We start from the raw sequence: 20071 nt of genomic DNA, 5'->3' as shown, positions 1-20071 counted from the left end.
TTGAATGTATTTTATTTTACACCTACGTGACTTTACCGAAAGAACCAAAGAGTAATTAATACATTGATGGATTAACGAATAAGTTAATGTATTATTGCACGAATGAACAAAAATACATGTAGTAATGAAACTCGACTATGTTTCATATTTTCGCGGATAGTCGAGTTGCAGACAAGAGGAGTTATGCAATTGCAGTTCACGGGACATCCCCCATAAAGGACATTAAGGCCCTCCAATTAGTTTAGGTTTAAACTATGACTTTACGACGAAATATATTTATCTTGCCAGGTCAGGCCCACTGAGCTGTGTATCGTTACCGTTTGGTTTCTCTTGTTCAGAAGCGGCCTGGCCACCAATGATAGCTCAATGAAGTGGCTTATCGCGTGGAAATGTAGAGCAGCCTAATGCTTTAAACGCGTGACGTTGATTCTAAATGTGGAGGGCAAAACCGGAGGACCCGGAGAAAAATCCACGCGGCCACTGGGAGAGAGAGAGAGAAACTCCAAATATACAGCAGCAGGCGTCAGGGTCGGGATCGAACCCACGGCCTCCTACGCACCAGGCCAAGGTAGTTAACATCTCCTCGCCACCATGGCGAGATGAATGCCCTCTGCAGCATTTTCACGTTTCATCTGCCCATTTAAAATCTCGCCGCTGTTAACAAACACAAATTCAAACAACAACAACAACAGCCGCTCAACGCATTTCTATTCCACACCGAGTCGTTAGCGGCGAGCAGCGGGAGCACACTTCGCCAAATGGGCGACGCTTGGGTGGGAACTTTCTCTTCCGACGAGAAGTCGTCGTTCTCGGCTGTCACGTTGCAGCATTGACACCCCCCCCCCCCCGTCGCAGCGTTGATATCTCGTTGTATTCCGCCCCTACCGTTTGGTTTCCACTCTCAGCAAAAATGAAAAAGTGGTGGTGGGGGGGGGGTTACAGTTGTTTGAAGGTGTCCTTTTAGGGAAATCGTTCCCTTGTAATTGCTATTCAAAACTAAAATAATAAATGACCTTACAGTGCGAGAGACCTTGCCCATTAATGGGCTTTTTTTCCCTTTTCTCTCCCGCCTCCTCGCAGAAGCGTGGCGGGCGGCTACCAAATAAGGCGTCCTGGGGAATCTGGCGTTCTCGCGAAAGTATTTCGCACGCGGAATGCAGCCGTGTGGGTGACGGTATAAAAACGGGGAGCACGCGGTCAAAACGCCCCACCAAAAACTGTTTCGCCTCGGAAATCTCTCGCACACGAAAAATAAAAAAAACGAGCCGTGGAAAAGGTAAGAAAGGGCGCATTTTATTTTGGTGGCAGTGCTTGCTCACGGCGGTGCATCGAGGGGGATTTTTTTGTCCCCGGTTTGCTTGTGGATTTGGGTAGCACACGCTCTCTCTGACAAGCTCTGCTCTGAGTACTGTGGGGTTGTTAGAAGCTAGAATTCGATCAAAAACCAAGTTCGACAACAGCACGATTGTACGAGTTGAGCGACTGGCTAAAAAAAACCCCACCAACATTTTAAGCTGTTGAAATTGTCGACACACGTGCGTGTGTGTGCATTTAAACGTGATACAAATGTAAACCTGCACTGTTAAAACGGCATGTGCACAGTGAGGACTGCTCGAACAATCTGCATTTAATTTCAATTCAGCAAATGGAATAGCAACGGGTGTTGTGCAAGCGATACTTCTTGGTTCGATGTCACTTAAATTGGCATCACCTGTACAGGAAAACTTCTCCTCGTGTTAGCTGCTGCTGTTGTTATGGGAATAACGTGCAAGGTGGACCGCGATGTTTTAAAAGGTTGATGTTGTAAAACGTTGATGTTTTAAAAAAAGGTTGATGTTTTAAAACCAGCGGTGGCACAAGTCTGACGCATTGTGTGACACCTGCACGGCTATTGCAGCAGCAGCAGCCACCAACGCCACCACCACCGCCACCACCACCACCACCATCATCATGTGCGACGAGGAGACGACGGCTCTGGTGTGCGACAATGGCTCTGGACTTTGCAAGGCGGGCTTCGCGGGAGACGATGCCCCCCGTGCTGTCTTCCCCTCCATCGTGGGTCGGCCCAGACATCAGGTAACGTTGGGTCCCGTGCCATCGCCACCCCGTCCACCTCTCAGAGCTGAGCGCGTGACACGAGAGAGAGAGAGACGCGCGCACGCGGGGAGGCAATGTTCACCTGCCGTTGTTTTTTGCGGTGTGGTTAGGGTTTTTAAAAATATATCTTTTTGGGGGGATTTAGAGAGCGGTTTTTTGTTTGTTTAGTGTGTGTGGTGTCGACACTGCTCTGTCGGGAGACGCACAACCTTGGTCGCTGGTGGCCTCACCACGCGGTTAGAGAGACAACGAAGGGGATTTTAACAGCGTTGCTTCAAAGCCGGTGGGTGGGGGCGAGGGGGGGGGGCTTACTAGTACGCTGCGAATGCTGCAGAAGAGACCGAGTTCGAGTTCGGGTGGATTTTTTTTTTGGAAACCCAGCAAAAGGGCATCGCTCTATGACGCCTACTGAGTGACCTTGGGGTGCTTTCTAGCGCATCGGATCCCTCCAGTGCAAATAGAGATTCTGAAACGAGGCACGCTGGAAGCTGCGTTGTTCCACCGTCGACACGGAGTCTCTGTGGCCGCCAAGCCTGCCGAGTTTTGTCGCGATTCGCGCAGGGAGACTGAGCCAACCGCAAGCAGATGGACTGCTGTGGCCTGAACAACGACTCAGCCACGCCGTGTGTGTGTGAATTGTTAGTGAGTACGTGTGTGAGTTGTGAGTGTGTGTGTGAGTTGTTAGTGAGTGTCTGTGTTTGAGTTGTTAGTGAGTGTGTGTGTGAGATGTTAGTGAGTGTCTGTGTGTGAGTTGTGAGTGTGTGTGTGTGAGTTGTGAGTGAGTGTGTGTGAGTTGTTAGTGAGTACGTGTGTGTGAGTTGTGAGTGAGTGTCTGTGTGTGAGTTGTGAGTGAGTGAGTGTGAGTTGTTAGTGAGTGTCTGTGTGTGAGTTGTGTGTGTGAGTTGTTAGTGAGTGTGTGTGTGTCGGGACCCTCCAGTGGGGAACGGTAGTGTAGCGGTACCTATGAACCTGGCCACCCGGGTTCGATTCCCGCTCACGGCCAACACCAGTGACGATTATCTGAACAGGTCCTGGGCCTCCCCTAGGTCAACTCGGCCTCAAATCAGTACCTGGTGCGCTGTGTAAACATCGCCACTGGGGAAACAAAGGCGGCTAGGCGTGATGCTGGCCACCCCACCCCCTCGTGTGCCGTGCAGGCCTTCATGGGTGCTTGCTAACAGCACTTGCCCCAACAGTCTGTTAAGGCTATACGGGGGATCTTTGTCTTTTGTGTGTAAATCGGAGTGAACACGTAGAGTACACTCGCTGGTTGTTATACTTGATGTGATAGGCTGAGCTGGGATTTTTTTTCTGAAATAAAATAACGCGCAATTTATTTTGTGATGTATACCTTACACACAATATAGTTCAATGACAAATTAAGGTTGAATAAATATATTTTCGATTTGGTGAATTTATCAGGCAAGTTTCATTAGGGTATTTTGCGTTGATTAATTTTAAAGTTTTACAAGTAGAGTATACACCAATAGTTCAGTTTTAGTTATCAGCTGTAATATATATGCATTTACAGATTTTCATATTGATTTGTTAGCGTAAGTAAGATAAGCCTTTACACAGTAACTATTCCTCTTTTGATACAATGCAGCGTACAAGGGTAATGATGACTGTTGAGATAAGCCACAATGAATACAGCATTATGATGTAATGGTCTCTCTTAATCAATCTGCCACAAAATCCATCCCATCGTTAATCCCTTTTCATTGGTGGTTGAATAATGGCTCAAGAATCACAATCAACAATCTGTATTTTAATTTTAAAGCCTAGACTTTTTGTGATCAAAAATCTATTTTTTTGGATCATCACGTGAGTAAAAATGTTGTGTCGTAAACCCTCCTCCACCCGACACAGCCAATTAATGAAGTTGTCACGTGAACAAACGTGCCAATTCGTGTCTGCTTCAGCACTCCGGGATATGGGAGGCAACTTTATAAATTGTCTGTCGGCTACGGGAGGGTGTATCACATCCATTTTACTCACACGATCTGCCCAAGAAATCAAATATGAACCGGCGATCTGCGTTGTGATTCGCTAAGCACATGGGCTTGCCCTGTCGAGTGGCTCATGGGCCGTGAGTTATGTTGTGTTACACGAGGAGACTCTTGTGAAGAGTCTGGTGTAACAACGGGCAGTTTCCACGTATCGATCTTCATGCATCTGTACAAACAGCAACATTACTTTTGCGCCTGACGTTAAGTATTCAGAAACAAACACGCGCTTCTTGCAAAACGTGCCTAATATGCTTGTATACATACTATAGGTTTTGGGAGGGGGTGGGTAAGATTGGGTAAAAGGTATTGTTTTTGTCCTGGTGCTGACAGCAGTGGCGTCATCAGCCACGGCCAGGTTGAGGTGCGCATGGGAGCCCCACTCTATAGAGGCCCTGCTGCTGCTATTGTTGGTGTCTGCAGCTCAACAGAAGAAGCACGTGCGAGCACCAGGAGAAAAAAAGGCGTTGTAGGCGACGTAGGCCTCTTTACTCCCTACTATCCGGCACAGGCCGCGCTGTGAATCTGTGTCAGTCGTCGCGTTGCACAACTCCAGGGAGCTTTCTCTGCCGACGTATCGAACCTTGCCCCTGTTTCAACAATGTCCAAGTGGCAGTCTGATGCCACGTTCCATGTTCATATTATACCCTTTTAGAAAGGAAAAAAACCGAACCGCCACTGGAATTTAGAATTTAACTGAGATTCGCGAAGGGAAACTACTACGGGAGCTGGACGAGGTTGAACTTCCTCGTACCCACAAAGGTAATGGGCATGAGGTCACTTGGACCGCCACGCGTGCATTCCCCCTTACACTGACCTGGGGCTTGGCCCCCATAGTCCTCGTGCCTTACATTCACTCGCGGGGATTTGTATCGTGAAATGTAGCTCCTCTGAGCATGTTTGGATCAACATTTAACGATGTCCGTGTCGCTGAGATTTCACGATGTTCATTGTATTCTAGGTAACGCGAAGACACGTTAACAGGAGGGCCGCAATCAGGTTATCATCTCTTTGTTGCGGCCCAACACCGCGGGCCGTGTAGTAGACCACTGTAGGCTGCACTCCTTCAATGGAGGAGGCAAAGTAAAACGCCGCAAACTCCCTCTCCCGAAGCCCTCTCGTGGCTAGCAGACCTCGCCATTGGCACGTGGCTCTTGCACTTAATGCCATCGTGCGCTAGTATAGAGAGCGATTTTAGAATAGTGACATGTTCTTGATCTCACGATCGAGATACGACGAATCGTTATTTAAAGTTGTTCACATTGGGGTTTTTTTTCTCTCTCCCTCATAATTTCAAAGTCGGTCATGTAGTATTTTTGTTTTGTGTATTTAGCTGCCGTATGGTATTCAGTTTCTAACACCTGAGCCTCAACTCGGCTCGTGTGCCCCGTCTCGGCAAGTTTCCTGGGCTTTGGGTGACCGGGCGGGATGGGACTATAGGGGAGGGTGGGGGGTGGGGTCCAGCAATATCCTGGTGCCACTCAATGCCATACAAGGGGATTGACTTCCAAGATCAAGTTGTGGTTTGGGGCATCTAGAGGGGGCGTGCGACATTTGGAGAGGACTCGCCCACGTCAACGTTGGAGTCCGCGGCAGATCACGGGCCTCCGGCCGAGTGGCACTGTGGCACAGGGGCCGTCTCGCAGCGTACGTTGGGACCTCTTTCGCAACCGCGCATAGCCGAGCGTGCCAAATCGGAGGCGCAATCTCAAGGCCACCGTCTAAAAAAGAATTCCGGTCGGGCATCGACTCGGCCATCGTCGTCATCTCTCCACGGTTGTTGGTGTGCGGACACTTTTTGTCCGTACGGGAATTGTTGATGTGACATGGACTGGCGCTTTGCAATAGGAATGTAGGGATAGGCATCGCTGGCTCAGGGTGGCTAAAAAAAGAGAAGATCCCTGGCGAAGGGAAGTCCACTTCTTGAATGCCGAAGGAGCCGGGAAGACAGGGGGGAGGGATAGTGGTGGAGTATTGGTGGCAGTGGGAACCCATGTGGGTAGGATGAGGCTCTTAAGGGAAAGATGTGGACATTTCACGGGGAGTTTATAATGTGTTCGTAGTAATAAGAAATCATTCACATTAAAATGGATGGCCATAGCGAAGTTTGCGATCTATTATTGATTTTTAATTTCAGTAGTAAAAGTATTTGAATAAATTATGACATTTTAAAATAATAATGATAAAATGCAGTATTTTTTAAAATTTAAAAATATAGTGAACATGACTTTAACATCCAAACTGATGCATTATTTTACTGAACGTGTAAGTCTGGCAGAGTTGTGGATGGATGTCTCATATGTGGTTTCATAACTCTTAACAGAGTTAATGATGTCGTTCTGAAGTTGAAATTAACATACATTCACCGAATTTTTATTGTTTTTTTATTGTAGCATAGCAATTACTATTTTTCTTCAATCGATTTTAGCACATGTATAGTCTCAAGTAATGCATATGTGGGCATTTACAGCGGCGGGTGGACCGGTTGGATAGTTCTGACATGGTAGCACTGCGCTGTTAACCTTGCCGATCTTTGTTTGAATCTTGGCCACGGCTAACACTCAATGGGCAGAAGATGTCTGAGCAGTAATCACCTGTCACCGTCTTACAGTGAGGGAAAAAAGTATTTGATCCCCTGATGATTTTGTACATTTGCCCACTGACAAACAAATGATCAGTCTATAATTTTAATGGTAGGTTTATTTGAACAGTGAGAGACAGAATAACAACAAAAAAATCCAGAAAAACGCATGTCAAAAATGTTATAAATTGATTTGCATTTTAATGAGGGAAATAAGTATTTGACCCCTCTGTAAAACATGACTTAGTATTTGGTGGCAAATCCCTTGTTGGCAATCACAGAGGTCAGACGTTTCTTGTAGTTGGCCACCAGGTTTGCACACATCTCAGGAGGGATTTTGTCCCACTCCTCTTTGCAGATCTTCTCCAAGTCATTAAGGTTTCGAGGCTGTTTGGCAACTCGAACCTTCAGCTCCCTCCACAGATTGTGTATGGGATTAAGGTCTGGAGACTGGCTAGGCCACTCCAGGACCTTAATGTGCTTCTTCTTGAGCCACTCCTTTGTTGCCTTGGCCGTGTTTTTTGGGTCATTGTCATGCTGGAATACACATCCACGACCCATTTTCAATGCCCTGGCTGAGGGAAGGAGGTTCTCACCCAATATTTGACGGTTCATGGCCCCGTCCATCGTGCCTTTGATGCGGTGAAGTTGTCCTGTCCCCTTAGCAGAACAACACCCCCAAAGCATAATGCTTCCACCTCCATGTTTGACGGTGGGGATGGTGTTCTTGGGGTCATAGGCAGCATTCCTCCTTCTCCAAACACGGCGAGTTGAGTAGATGCCAAAAAGCTCCATTTTGGTCTCATCTAACCACAACACTTTCACCCAGTTGTCCTCTGAATCATTCAGATGTTCATTGGCAAACTTCAGACGGGCATGTATATGTGCTTTCTTGAGCAGGGAGACATTGCGGGCGCTGCAGGATTTCAGTCCTTCACGGCGTAGTGTGTTACCAATTGTCTTCTTGTTGACTATGGTGCCAGCTGCCTTGAGATCATTGACAAGATCCTCCCGTGTAGTTCTGGGCTGATTCTTCACCGTTCTCATGATCATTGCAACTCCACGAGGTGAGATCTTGCATGGTACCCTAGGCCGAGGGAGATTGACAGTTCTTTTGTGTTTCTTCCATTTGCGAATAATCGCACCATCTGTTGTCACCTTCTCACCAAGCTGCTTGGCAATGGTCTTGTAACCCATTCCAGCCTTGTGTAGGTCTACAATCTTGTCTCTGACATCCTTGGAGAGCTCTTTGGTCGTGGCCTTGGTGGAGAGTTTGGAATCTGATTGATTGATTGCTTCTGTGGACAGGTGTCTTTTATATAGGTAACAAGCTGAGATTAGGAGCACTCCCTTTAAGAGTTTACTCCTAATCTCAGCTCGTTACCTGTATAAAAGACACCTGGAAGCCAGAAATCTTTCTGATTGAGAGGGGGTCAAATACTTATTTCCCTCATTAAAATGCAAATCAATTTATAACATTTTTGACATGCGTTTTTCTGGATTTTTGTTGTTATTCTGTCTCTCACTGTTCATTAAAATTATAGACTGATAATTTCTTTGTCAGTGGGCAAACGTACAAAATCAGCAGGGGATCAAATACTTTTTTTCCCTCACTGTACTTGCCTCCCTCCACCTTGTCTCTCTGACCACACACATATTTATGTAACGGCTTTTAAATTCATTAGCAGCGTGTTTACGCGATCTGCTTCGTGAAGCGTTCCTGGGTTGAGTTCTTGTTAATCTTCAAATCTTTTCATATATTTATTATTTATTCTCTTAATTCAGTTACCTTTCTAGCACGCAACCCCGACTCCACATTCAGGGAGTCAGGGGCCTCGACCCAATCTTTGTTGTTGTTGTTGCAGTGTCTGGGAGTGGCCCGCGGACACCTTTGTTAGACACGTGACGCGCAATGTTAGCCAGTTGCCCCATCTCGGCCGGGATGGCCGGGGTTGTTTTTTTTTTAATCAGAGCTCACGTCACGGTGGGGTGGGTTGGTGGCTGCTGTTTGGTGACAGCAATGAGACGGAGCCTCTACTCCACCACTATGAAAACAAAATAAGAATTTAGTTTTTACCCTTTCTGTGTTGCGATCGAAACGTCTATGTGACTTTACCGAAAGACATACTCAAATCTAGATTTTTACCGAAAGATCCAAAGAGTATGAATTCCTGCAGTCACGAAAGCTTTAAGTCAAGATGTAGTCTTATTTTTCATACTTTGGTACTTGAAAAAACACGTCCCATGATATCTTCTCCACGAAGTTGGTGCCATTGGCCCACAGGAGCCTCATCTACCTGGGGTAGTCCCTGTTGGTATGACCCAGGGCCCCAACTACCCTGACGTGGTGGTGCCCTTGCCACGACTGGAGAGGTTCCATCTGCCCTTTGGTGGTCTCGCTTCACTCGAAGTGCCACGGCCCCTTGACCTGAGCCCTCTCTCCGTCTTGGCCACCACTGCTCGTGAGGTTGTTCATCTGCCACTGTCGGAGGGGGCTGTAGGTACTTGATGATTGATTTCTCAATAATATTGTAAGCTGTACAGATTCCTTCATCTCTACAAATGTAACCTACCAGGATTTCAGTGTCGAAACCCATGATGATTAGAATCCTTCGATGAACAGTAGAGGGATGCTCTGCATTACCAGCAGCATTAACTATATATCATTAACTTAAATACATACGGTCAAGAAATGTACCTTATTTATGTATAAATACATGCAGATAAGGTGAACAAAACACTTAAGAAAAAGTGTAATCTCTACGACTCAAATAGGTTCACGAGGGCCTCACCTATGTAGCCCATGTGACCTAAGTTGTAGTGTGTGTATGTTAACACAGTGTGTTAACATACGGTGTGTATGTTAACACTGCACATGCGAAGCTTGGAAAAGTGACTAACAAGTCCAGAACAATGACTCCCTCCTATAGCCCCCATTCTGTTGGAGGGCTGGAGACACTGCGTGGTCTCTGAGGGAGATGTACACCATGTGTGTTGAGTTGTATGTAGGTATGTTGAATTTTTTTCGCACCGTACGTAGCCGTCCCTGCTAATCGGGGGTGTGGGGTAAGGACAACACACTAAACGCGAAAATCAGTTTGAAGGCAGTTCCTTTGTCAATATAGATGATTTAAAAGTGCATAACTCCAGTGGCTTCCTCATATGGGAAGGACGAGTTGCACATACACAATGAGAACAAATATCCGCGACAAGACGAGTCTCTCAGAGCCCCAGCTTAGACTTGTCGGTGCCCGGGGAAAGATGACACCTTCACAATCCCTGTGAGCCACTGCTCACTGCTCTGATTCATTTCCAGAAATTCTGCTGGAAATGAAGCAAAGCGGTCCCAATACCGCTCCGGGCCTTGCCACGGCAGTGTGGAACTTGTCACGACAATCCTGCGGGTAGTCGGATAATAATGCGAGGTTTCAACAACTCCACGCGTTTGACGTGGGCTCACACTGTGCGCGAGTGTGGGGAGCGGTGGTGCAGCGGTCAGTGCGCTGTGCTACGAACCCAATGTTCCCAGTGAGTTCGATTCCCGATCACGAGCACCAACACCAGTGACGATCATCTGAACCGGTCCTGATGAGTACCTGGTGCCGTGTGTCAAAACATCGCCACTGCGGAGACAAAGGCGGTCGGGCGTGGTGCTGGCCACCCACCCCTTCCTGTGCCACAGCGCCAGCCTTCATAGGTGCACTTCGCTAATAGCACTTGCCTCAACAGTCTGTTAGGGCTACACGGGGGATCTTTGTCTTTGGGGAGCGGTCGTATAGCGGTCAGTTCTCTGTGCTACGTGCCCAGCAAACCGAGTTTGATTCCCGCTCACGGCCACCAACATACCGTGTCAAATACCTGAACCTGTCCCGGGCCTCCCCTGGGTCGACTCAGCCTCAAGTGAGTACCTATGTAAATATTGCCAATGGGGAGACAAAGGCGGCCGGGCGTGGTTTCTGGCCACCCGCCCCCTCGTGTGCCACAGTGCCGGCGGCCTTCGTAGGCGCTGCTGGCTGACAGCACTCGCCCCCGACACTCTGCTAAGGCTACACGGGGGGGTGGGATCTTTGTGGTGCGTGCGTGCAGGGCGTGATGGTGGGCATGGGCCAGAAGGACTCGTACGTGGGCGACGAGGCGCAGAGCAAGCGCGGCATCCTCACCCTCAAGTACCCCATCGAGCACGGCATCATCACCAACTGGGACGACATGGAGAAGATCTGGCACCACAGCTTCTACAACGAGCTGCGCATCGCTCCCGAGGAGCACCCCACCCTGCTCACCGAGGCGCCCCTCAACCCCAAAGCCAACCGCGAGAAGATGACCCAGATCATGTTCGAGACGTTCAATGTCCCGGCCATGTACGTGGCCATCCAGGCCGTGCTGTCTCTCTACGCGTCCGGACGCACGACCGGTGAGGGCTTTTCGCTTTTGCTTCGGCTCTCGCAAAAGGCGAAGTGCTTTGAGGTGTTTGAAAAAACAAAGAAAAATACCACCAACGCGTGCCCGTGTCTTTATGAATCAACGTAACATTTGGCATGTTCATGAGATCAATGTAACATCTGACATGTCTGTCAGATCAACGTAACATTTGACATGTCTGTGAGATGAACATGACATTTGACATGTCTGTCAGATCAACGTAACATTTGGCATGTTCATGAGATCAACGTAACATTTGACATGTCTGTGAGATGAACATGACATTTGACTTATCTGTAAGATCAACGGAGAAAGGTATGGAGGTATTTCTATGTAAGAACACTTATCATTGGTAATACTGAAAAGGCATGTCTACTTCGTCTGGTCGAGTGGAGGATGCGTACAGTAGCAGATAACCTTGCCATCCATCTCCATAACATCTTGTTTTGGTTTTGTTGATGCTTAGACTACGTACCATGGACATTGCTTGAAGCAAATGGGCCAATATCACAATGTCCGCGACGTGTTACGGATATACATAATACTGTGTCGGTGGATAGTTGGTCTCCTGTAAAGAGTTATCAAGTGGAAATTTGGTTCCATATACAAAGGGGATATCAAACAGTCATCTATTAGACTGGGGATGACCATTGTAGAAGCGAAATAAATAATTAAATACAACTCAGAAAAAAACAAATATAATGTTGATTACATTTACAGATGTTTTCGGATCATAGGCTTTGAAATAGAAATATGTTACTCTACTACTAAACAATATTTCTGTCCCTTTTTTTAAAGTGGACAGAATCATTAATATTCTGTTTAATTTTCCCAGTCCATCGCAACATCTGGATGAAGCTACACGCCCTATTGTTACATTCAGACGAAATAGCAGGCGCGGTGCAAACCGCATTGCGTGTTAGAATTAACTCAGAATTGAGCGGCATGAAACCACGCATGGGAGTGTCCTCAGGCCTCAACACGAACCAAATGTTTTTTTGTTTCTGCTCCAGGTATCGTGCTGGACTCTGGCGACGGAGTGACCCACAATGTGCCAATCTACGAGGGCTACGCGTTGCCACACGCCATCATGCGCCTGGATCTGGCCGGGCGCGACCTCACGGACTATCTCATGAAAATCCTCACCGAGCGAGGGTACTCGTTTGTCACCACAGGTACCTGACGGAGCACGATGTCCAAATCAAATGAGAAATAACGCGAATCGATCGCGCGGTGGTGTGGGTCAGTGGTTATTCGTTGCAAGGCCAATGCGGGCCACTGACGGCCCCCTAGTGGCCTTTAGTGCGGCCCCTGACAATACACAAAGAGTGACAACACTCCCCCATCATCATCATCATCGTGCCGCTGTCACACCGATGATGTCTTATCGGCGAAAGTGCCCTCCCCCCCTCCCCGGTATAGGTCAACATTCATCGTCGATAATAATATTCATTATTTCAACTTGTAACGCACGGTGATCCAGATTGAAAACGTATTTTGTGTGAAAATGTTTTTCTCCCTTTCGCACTTCTTGTTTACTGGGTTGTTGTTGTTAACTCTTTTCCGCCTTTCCACGAGAACGATTGTTTAAGGGCGCTTCGTGAATTTAACCGATCATTGTTGACGCCCGCCGCTGCCGTTCATTTTTTGTGCGCCAAATAAGCCGAGCGGGAGATCGTCCGAGACATCAAGGAGAAGCTGTGCTACGTGGCGCTGGACTTTGAGAACGAGATGACGATGGCGGCCTCCTCGTCGTCGCTCGAGAAGAGCTACGAGCTGCCCGACGGGCAGGTCATCACCATCGGCAACGAGCGCTTCCGCTGTCCCGAGACGCTCTTCCAGCCGTCCTTCATCGGTGACCCCAGACGCTCCCCCATCACTCCCAGGGGTCACCCCCCCCCCCACCACTCCCACCCCCCACGTTGTTTAATCTCGCGCACGCATCGCCAGGCGTGCACTTGGTGAGGCGAAGTAATCCATAATGGAGTTTTTTCTTGGGTTAGATCGCGTAAATATAAATGTGTCGTTAAACCCGCCACCACCCGACACAGCCAATTAGTTTGTCACGTAAACAGAACGTGCCAATCCGTTACTAGTACAGCACACCGGTGTGTTGCAGAGCAAATCCAAAACATCCATAACATTTACTCAGATTCTAAATGTTGTGGATTTACACTCCAACGCATCAGTGTGCTGTACTAGTAACGGATTGGCACGTTCTGTTTACGTGACAAACCTTACAAATTGGCTGTGTCGAGTGGCGGCGGGTTTAAAGAACACATTTATATTTACGCTATCTAACCCAAAACAACTAAAACCTTTATTATGGATGATATCGGTCGCGAAGGCCTACTTCGTGTTAAACCGAAGCCATACAGTGTCCACGTCGGTCCGTTTGTGACATATACGTCGCAAAAATTCATTCACGACGACACGCGCTGTAATTGCACACGTGGCAGTTGCATTTCGCGAGAAGAAATAGCAACGGGATAGAGCCAGCCCTTGACTCAAGAGCTGCATTCCTGTCGGCGAGTCGCGTTTTATGACGAATAAATAATGAGACTGGGTTACGGTTTTCTGTCGCGTGCCAAGCGTCTGATTGGCACCACGAGGCACGCTATATAATTGGGGCAAAATAACGCTCGCATGCGCGCGACAATGGCTCGCGACGGTGGGGCTTGTATCGTCGCATTGAACCAACCGCGCACCTTGTCGATGTTTGTATCGTAGGGATGGAGTCGGCAGGGATCCACGAGACTACGTACAACTCCATCATGAAGTGCGACATTGACATCCGGAAGGATCTGTACGCAAACAACGTGCTGTCCGGTGGCACCACCATGTACCCGGGTATCGCGGACCGCATGCAGAAGGAGATCACCGCCCTGGCGCCCACCACCATGAAGATCAAGGTATCGTCACTCATCCCGTGACGGGAATATTGAACGACCTGGAGACGTTAGCTGTGGCGAGATGTTAGCTACCTCGCCTGGTATGCGGGAGGGCATGGGTTCGATCTCAACCTTGCCGCCTGTATATTTGGAGTTTGCGTGTCGATCTCCCCGTGGTCATGTGGATTTTTCTCCGGGTCCTCTGGTTTTTCCCTCCACATTTAGAAAAATGCGTTTAAGAGTAATTGAACCTTATGGCGGGACCCCGGGTCCCATAAGCCCCCGGCTCTCGCATAAACTGCGTTGCGACGTCATTTTACGTCCGTTGAAAGAGAACGGCACGGCAATCTATTCCTCCCGACGAGCTCTACACGATGCGCTAATCAAAGTTTAAAAGTTTTGTTCATGACTATGGCAACTTTGGCAACGACGGGTGCTTGGTGAAGAACGAGAGAATTGATTTCTGCTGGGTCGCGGCGTTGATGTGCACGGTGGGACCGAGTCGCCAAAAATAAATGAACTAATTGCGATTTTGACTTCCGTTTATTTGGGACCCCGGGTTCCACCAGAAGGTTCAATTTACTGCTATACATTTCCACAAGGTAAGGCACTCCGTTGAACTATCATTTGTGGCCGGATCGCTGCTGAGAGCTATATAGCTCAGTGGGCCTTACTTAGTACAAACAATATTTTAGTTTAAAAATATAAAGTTTTGGTTTATACCAAGACATACATATATATATAAAAAAGCCTTTATTTATAAAATGGGTAAGAGTCTATTAGATGCCTTTATCATAAAATGCTCAGAATGATCCCATTCTAAGCAGTCACCGACATACAACAACCCCTTTGTCCACGAGCTGTCTCTAAATCACAAGCCCTCTTGCGTGACACGGTTTCTGCGTCAACTCGCTCTGCATCTACCAATCCCTCCCAGGCAGCCTTGGGATGAATTTCTAATGGAGAACAGTGCATTATTTGGGTTGCATATATCATGGGTTGAAGACAAATTTGAGTTTCAACATTATTCAATTAACCTTCGAATGTAAACACAGTTGCAAGATCTTCCTACAATTGCACTACTTTAAGGCCCATTGAGGCATTCTTTGGTAAAAGTAACAAGAACCCCACCCCCAAAATCAATGATGGTGGCACATGAGTGTCGCGATTATGATGATGATTGTGATGATGGATGTTGATAATGGTAATGATGGCTGTTGATGACGACAATTGCGAGGTTTATGATTGTTTTGATGATGATGATTATGATTGTGATGATGATTGTGATGATGTTTTTTGTTGATGATTGTGAGGATTATGATTGTGATGGTGACGATTGTTGATGATGATGATTGTTGTTGGTGATTGTGATGATGATTATAATTGTGATGATGATTGTGATGACGATTGTTGCTGGTGATCGTGATGATGATTGTTATGATTATTATTGTAATGATGATTGTCATGATGATTGCTGACGACTGTTCGCAGATCATCGCCCCGCCGGAGAGAAAGTACTCGGTGTGGATCGGCGGTTCAATTCTGGCGTCGCTCTCCACCTTCCAGCAGATGTGGATCAGCAAACCCGAGTACGATGAAGCTGGGCCCTCCATCGTCCACCGCAAGTGCTTCTAGCCCAGCGGCGCGCGGCCCCGCTCGCGACAGCAGCCGATATTTAACGGCGGCCGTTGATGTGAACAGCCCGAAAGTGAAATGACCGGCCGATAATTTCGCCATATGGAAAGAAATACAACGTATTGACGTGTTGATACGTTTAGTGAAATACAGTCATTTCGGTTAAACCCAAAAAACTAATATTTTACGTACGATTGATCAGATATTGTCGATTTAACGTTCATGAATACTCGCATTTAAAAACTGAAATTAGACAGTTGACGTTTCGCTTCTATTTTGTTTATGTTGTTACTGGTAAGGTGCACAGCAAGGCAATACCACTCGTTTGCATCCTTTGAAACCACCCACGAGCAGTGGGAGCGCTGAGCAGGGCTCCTCTGGCCGTGGGACTCGGTGAGCTCCCTATAAACAGGCCGATGCACACATTGCGTCCTTGAATGGGATTTTTTTTTTAAAAGACAATCCACAGTAGCGGTGCGAGTGTGGCCATGCGAACACAAAACTATGGGCAGCATAGTAAACCCACTGGAGTTTGCGCTCCTTCAACGGAGGAGGAGGAACAGCCAAATCATTCACTCTCTCTCCCGAAGCCCTCTAGTGGCCAGCAGAGCTCGGCATTAGCGCTTAGCTCCTGAACATATTTTCCATCATGCACAAGAATAGAGCAGTGAGCTTCCTCCAGCCGTCTCTAGTTGTGCTCTCTAGCTATGTAAGCAAGTCGGTGATTTAACGCCTCTAACATGACTATTGATGCCATCCAATGGGTGCGAGAAAATCGAATGCAATTTTGCAATGCATTTGTCATCCGCAACTGGGCTAAGACTGTCAAGCCGTAGTGTATTCTGCACGCGATAAAACCGATGACTTGAACGCGGGCTGCCAGCCTCTCGGCTCGTGCACAGAAGGTGATCAGTTTGAGCTTTAGGCATCACGACAGTGGAGTAAGTAGCGTTACGCTAAGAGGAAGGAGAATCGAGTGGGAAAATAGATGGTTGAGCAGGATTACCAAGATTATGATTCATAATTAATTCATTTTGGGTGAGATCGTGTAGGTAAGGTGCCAATTTTCAACGAAACCCTCCCACCGCCCGACAGCGCCGATCAACAATGGCAATCGAAATTGATACGATGCCTACAACGACGCAACCCAAAATAAACGCACGAGCGAATCCTAATGTTTGGCCGTGGGAACCTGCACCGTGAAAACAATTCCACCCGGGCCATCGTCTTACAATCTCGCAGCGGCGTCTCGTGTCACACCCCGCAAAGACGAAGAACGTGACGAGCCAGGCGAGGTCGTGTGCCAAGTGGCGTCACCGAGCAGAGCAATGTGGCCACCGTCCCTTTGTTGGTGCGCCGCTGCGGCCATGAGTATTCCTTGTTTGCACACGGGGTGGAAGGGACGTTGAAACGCCGCTGAAACGTCGCTCGCCTTAAGTTGTCCTCCAGCATGCTGTGGCACGACGGCATTGGAGGAGGAGGAGGCAGCCGCGTTGCGCGCGATCGAACGACGGCCAAGCGCTGCGGTGAATTGCGCTCGAGGAAACCGATTGGGGAAGGCAGCGTTCATCTCCACTCGTTGAGTACCCCCCCTCCCCCACCCCCCATTGACGAGGGAACCGTATATAAGGAGAGGTCCTCACGGGGTCGTGTGGATGATAGCCCCTGAAGCTGGTAGAGCAGGTGGCTGAGTAGGGGCGGAGCGAGCGGCTCAGAATTGGAAGTCACGAGTTCGAATCGTCATTGGAGGTCGACTCAACCGATTATCCCGCCAGGATACATACAGGAAGGCTCGGCTATTCCATAGGAATGTGGAATTTCCACCCCGCTGGCTGCTCAGGGCTGTGAACTGGAGATGAGCCACCGATGCTATCGAATACTCATTCGAGCGGGGAATCACTTTTGATCTTGATATGAAGCTTTCGTGACTGCAGGAATCCATACTCTCTCCCACTTCAGCAAATCCTTGCCTTGCTGTGGTTTTCCCACCTGAGGATGATTGCTTGTGTTGCAATCGAAACGTCGTGATTCATTTTATTTTATACCGACGTGACTTTACCAAAAGAACCACTTTTGCTCTATTCACCGTTCTCAAGCGGGGAAATCCGTGTGTAAATCGACGCGTCGCCTCCGCCCAGTGGTGACAGTGACAACGACGTCTGCCCTAGGTTGTACAGCTGTAAGAGAGCTGGGGGGGGGGGGGGGGGGCTTGCAGTTTCATGTTCCGCTGGACTTTTTGCAATGCCGAGGAGTGGTGTGTGCTGCTGCACGGTGCTGACGGTGCGCACAGCCAGGACGGATTCCCTGGGACGCCACCGATTCTGGGGCAGGGAGTCACTTAACGCCACGGTAGCCAGGAGATGTTAACAACCTCGCCTGGTGTAAGGAGGATTTTTGTCCGGGCCCTCGGGGTTTTCCCTCCACGTTTAGAAACACGAGTTGAGAGTATTTGGCTACGATAAATGTCCACACGATCAGCCACCACTTCGTTGAGCTGTCATTTGTGATAGCCAGGTCGCTTCTGAAGAGAGCTGTGTAGCTCAGCGGGCCTTACCTGGTAAAATAAAAAAATAACGAGTTTTATAGTTCGGTTTTCACTGTGAGGCCATCCAAGCGTCGGAGTAAGCCGTCTTCCATGGACCCGTGTGCACGTCCTTTCGTCTGAAACTAGAACACCACGAGGCCACCGCTGAAAACAGTCCCGTGCCTCCATCATTTACACGCGGCGCAGCTACTGATTGAATTTCGTATTTCTATTTCTTTTAGGGAGAGATTTTGGCAAACGTCACGTTCGGCATTTAACGCGTTGATTTCTTTCCATATTGACCATGAAAGCGAGATTTAAATGCCCATTTTGTTTACCATATGTCATTTCCTATACCTATACCGTATTTGTTTTGCCCATGTACACTTGCACGCTTCTAGGATGTAGGGGTTTTATCCGCAAAGCTTGCAATATGCTTCTGATCATTCCTGCACAGTGTCTGGAAATTGTCCCGGATTTTTAATTCGCGTAACGCTGTTGAAACAAAGTTCCTTCGGGCAGTGACGTTGCAGCTGTGGGTCTGTGTTTCCCTCCCACCGGGGCATGCCGTCTTATCCGCGACTTGCAAACGTCTCCAATGCAAGCGATGAGGTGCCGTGATTTGTACCGTGACATTACAGGTCCAGTAGGGAAAACAAATGTTCACCGTTCTTTAGAAGCACTTCGTGACACCAATAATACAAAGATCCCCCCACTATGGCCTTCACAGACTGTAGGAGCAAGTGCTGTTAGCGATCAGCACCTGTGGAGGCCGGCACTGTGGCACACGAGGGGGTGGGTGGCCAGCAACCACGCCCGGCCGCCTTCGTCTCCCCAGTGGCGATGTTTTTACACGCCGCGTCAGGTACAACGTTTGAGGCTCAGCCGACCTAGGGGAGGCCCACGACAGGTTCAGATGAATCGCCACCGGTGTTGGTGACCGTGAGCGGGAATCGAACCCGGGTCGCCGGGGTTCGTAGCGCAGCGTAGCGCTGACCGCTACACTGACAGCAGGCCGCACACCAAATGTCAGATGAGTTGTCAATGTTACTCACACACCAGTCACCGCGTTCCTGACTACGGCACTTCAGCCTTTCCATGTTGACAATCTACCGTGTGTGTGTGTGTATTATCTTGTTTACATTAAAATGAATAACACTTGTAAACATGTAAAGCTGGACATTCCGGGAACTCCAGAACACCGGAGTTTCAGAAACCCGTGGCTAATCTGTAAGGGATGGGCATTTAGTCTGCGTGAGTTTGCGATGGGAACTGCACGCTCATCCGTAGTCGAACCAACATTTGCCCAAGAGCATTTGACTCGCGAATCATGTCACCACGAGAGGCAATTAAATCTATGATTATTCCCAGTAGCCGCGATCTCCGAGGTGTCCCAGATGAAGATGGGTGGAAAGAATAAAACTTCATTTTGGCTACAATATTGTGCACATTGTAATTGTTTTTTTTTCTCTTTGGTGGCTTGAAGCGGCAGGCCCTCATGGGGCGTTGCACGATTTACATCATGTCGAGGATGCGGCGTGGAGGAGGGTGGAGGGAGGGGGGGCACATTTAAAGAGCTCAAAATCAACACAAGTGAGAGGGGGGGGGGGTCACTATTCACAAACAAAAACAACACAATGGCTCAGAAAAGTCATAAATGGTGCCCAGTCCACTTGCTGGGGAATTCCACTTTTGGTACAAAACGAGCTGAGGTCTCCCTCGCCGACAACGGGCGCCTCTTCTTTCGTGAAGATGTCGGGTCAGCTCCTTGAGCCGGACACTCTGTGTGCCTGTGGCTCACACACAGACACACGGTTGCCGCACACAGACACACTCTGTGTGCCTGTGGCTCACACACAGACACACGGTTGCCGCACACAGACACACTCTGTGTGCCTGTGGCTCACACACAGACACA

General features: G+C 48.4%; 1 protein-coding gene across 1 annotated transcript; it reads left to right on the top strand.

Moving 5' to 3' along the window:
* Window positions 1–1192: 1192 nt before the first annotated feature.
* On the top strand, window positions 1193–19594 carry LOC116947153 (actin, gamma-enteric smooth muscle). Its single transcript, XM_032962589.2, has 7 exons — window positions 1193–1276; window positions 1898–2076; window positions 10771–11095; window positions 12117–12278; window positions 12767–12958; window positions 13834–14015; window positions 15486–19594. Exons 2-7 carry the CDS (start codon window positions 1951–1953, stop codon window positions 15627–15629), a joined length of 1131 nt encoding a protein of 376 aa, XP_032818480.1. The 5' UTR covers window positions 1193–1276; window positions 1898–1950; the 3' UTR covers window positions 15630–19594.
* The last annotated feature ends 477 nt before the right edge of the window (window positions 19595–20071 follow it).

Source organism: Petromyzon marinus, chromosome 29 (assembly GCF_048934315.1).
Source record: "Petromyzon marinus isolate PM22_M1 ecotype Great Lakes invasive population chromosome 29, UKy_Petmar_22M1.pri1.0, whole genome shotgun sequence".
Classification (NCBI taxonomy): domain Eukaryota; kingdom Metazoa; phylum Chordata; class Hyperoartia; order Petromyzontiformes; family Petromyzontidae; genus Petromyzon; species Petromyzon marinus.
This window is presented reverse-complemented; position numbering and strand designations above follow the sequence as displayed.

Excerpts from the sequence above, each read along its gene's own strand:
- LOC116947153 (XM_032962589.2), top strand. The coding sequence starts at position 1,951 with ATGTGCGACGAGGAGACGACGGCTCTGGTGTGCGACAATGGCTCTGGA. Across the intron at positions 11,096-12,116 it reads CGCGTCCGGACGCACGACCG|GTATCGTGCTGGACTCTGGC; the intron begins GTGAGGGCTTTT and ends TTTCTGCTCCAG. Across the intron at positions 12,959-13,833 it reads CTTCCAGCCGTCCTTCATCG|GGATGGAGTCGGCAGGGATC; the intron begins GTGACCCCAGAC and ends TTTGTATCGTAG.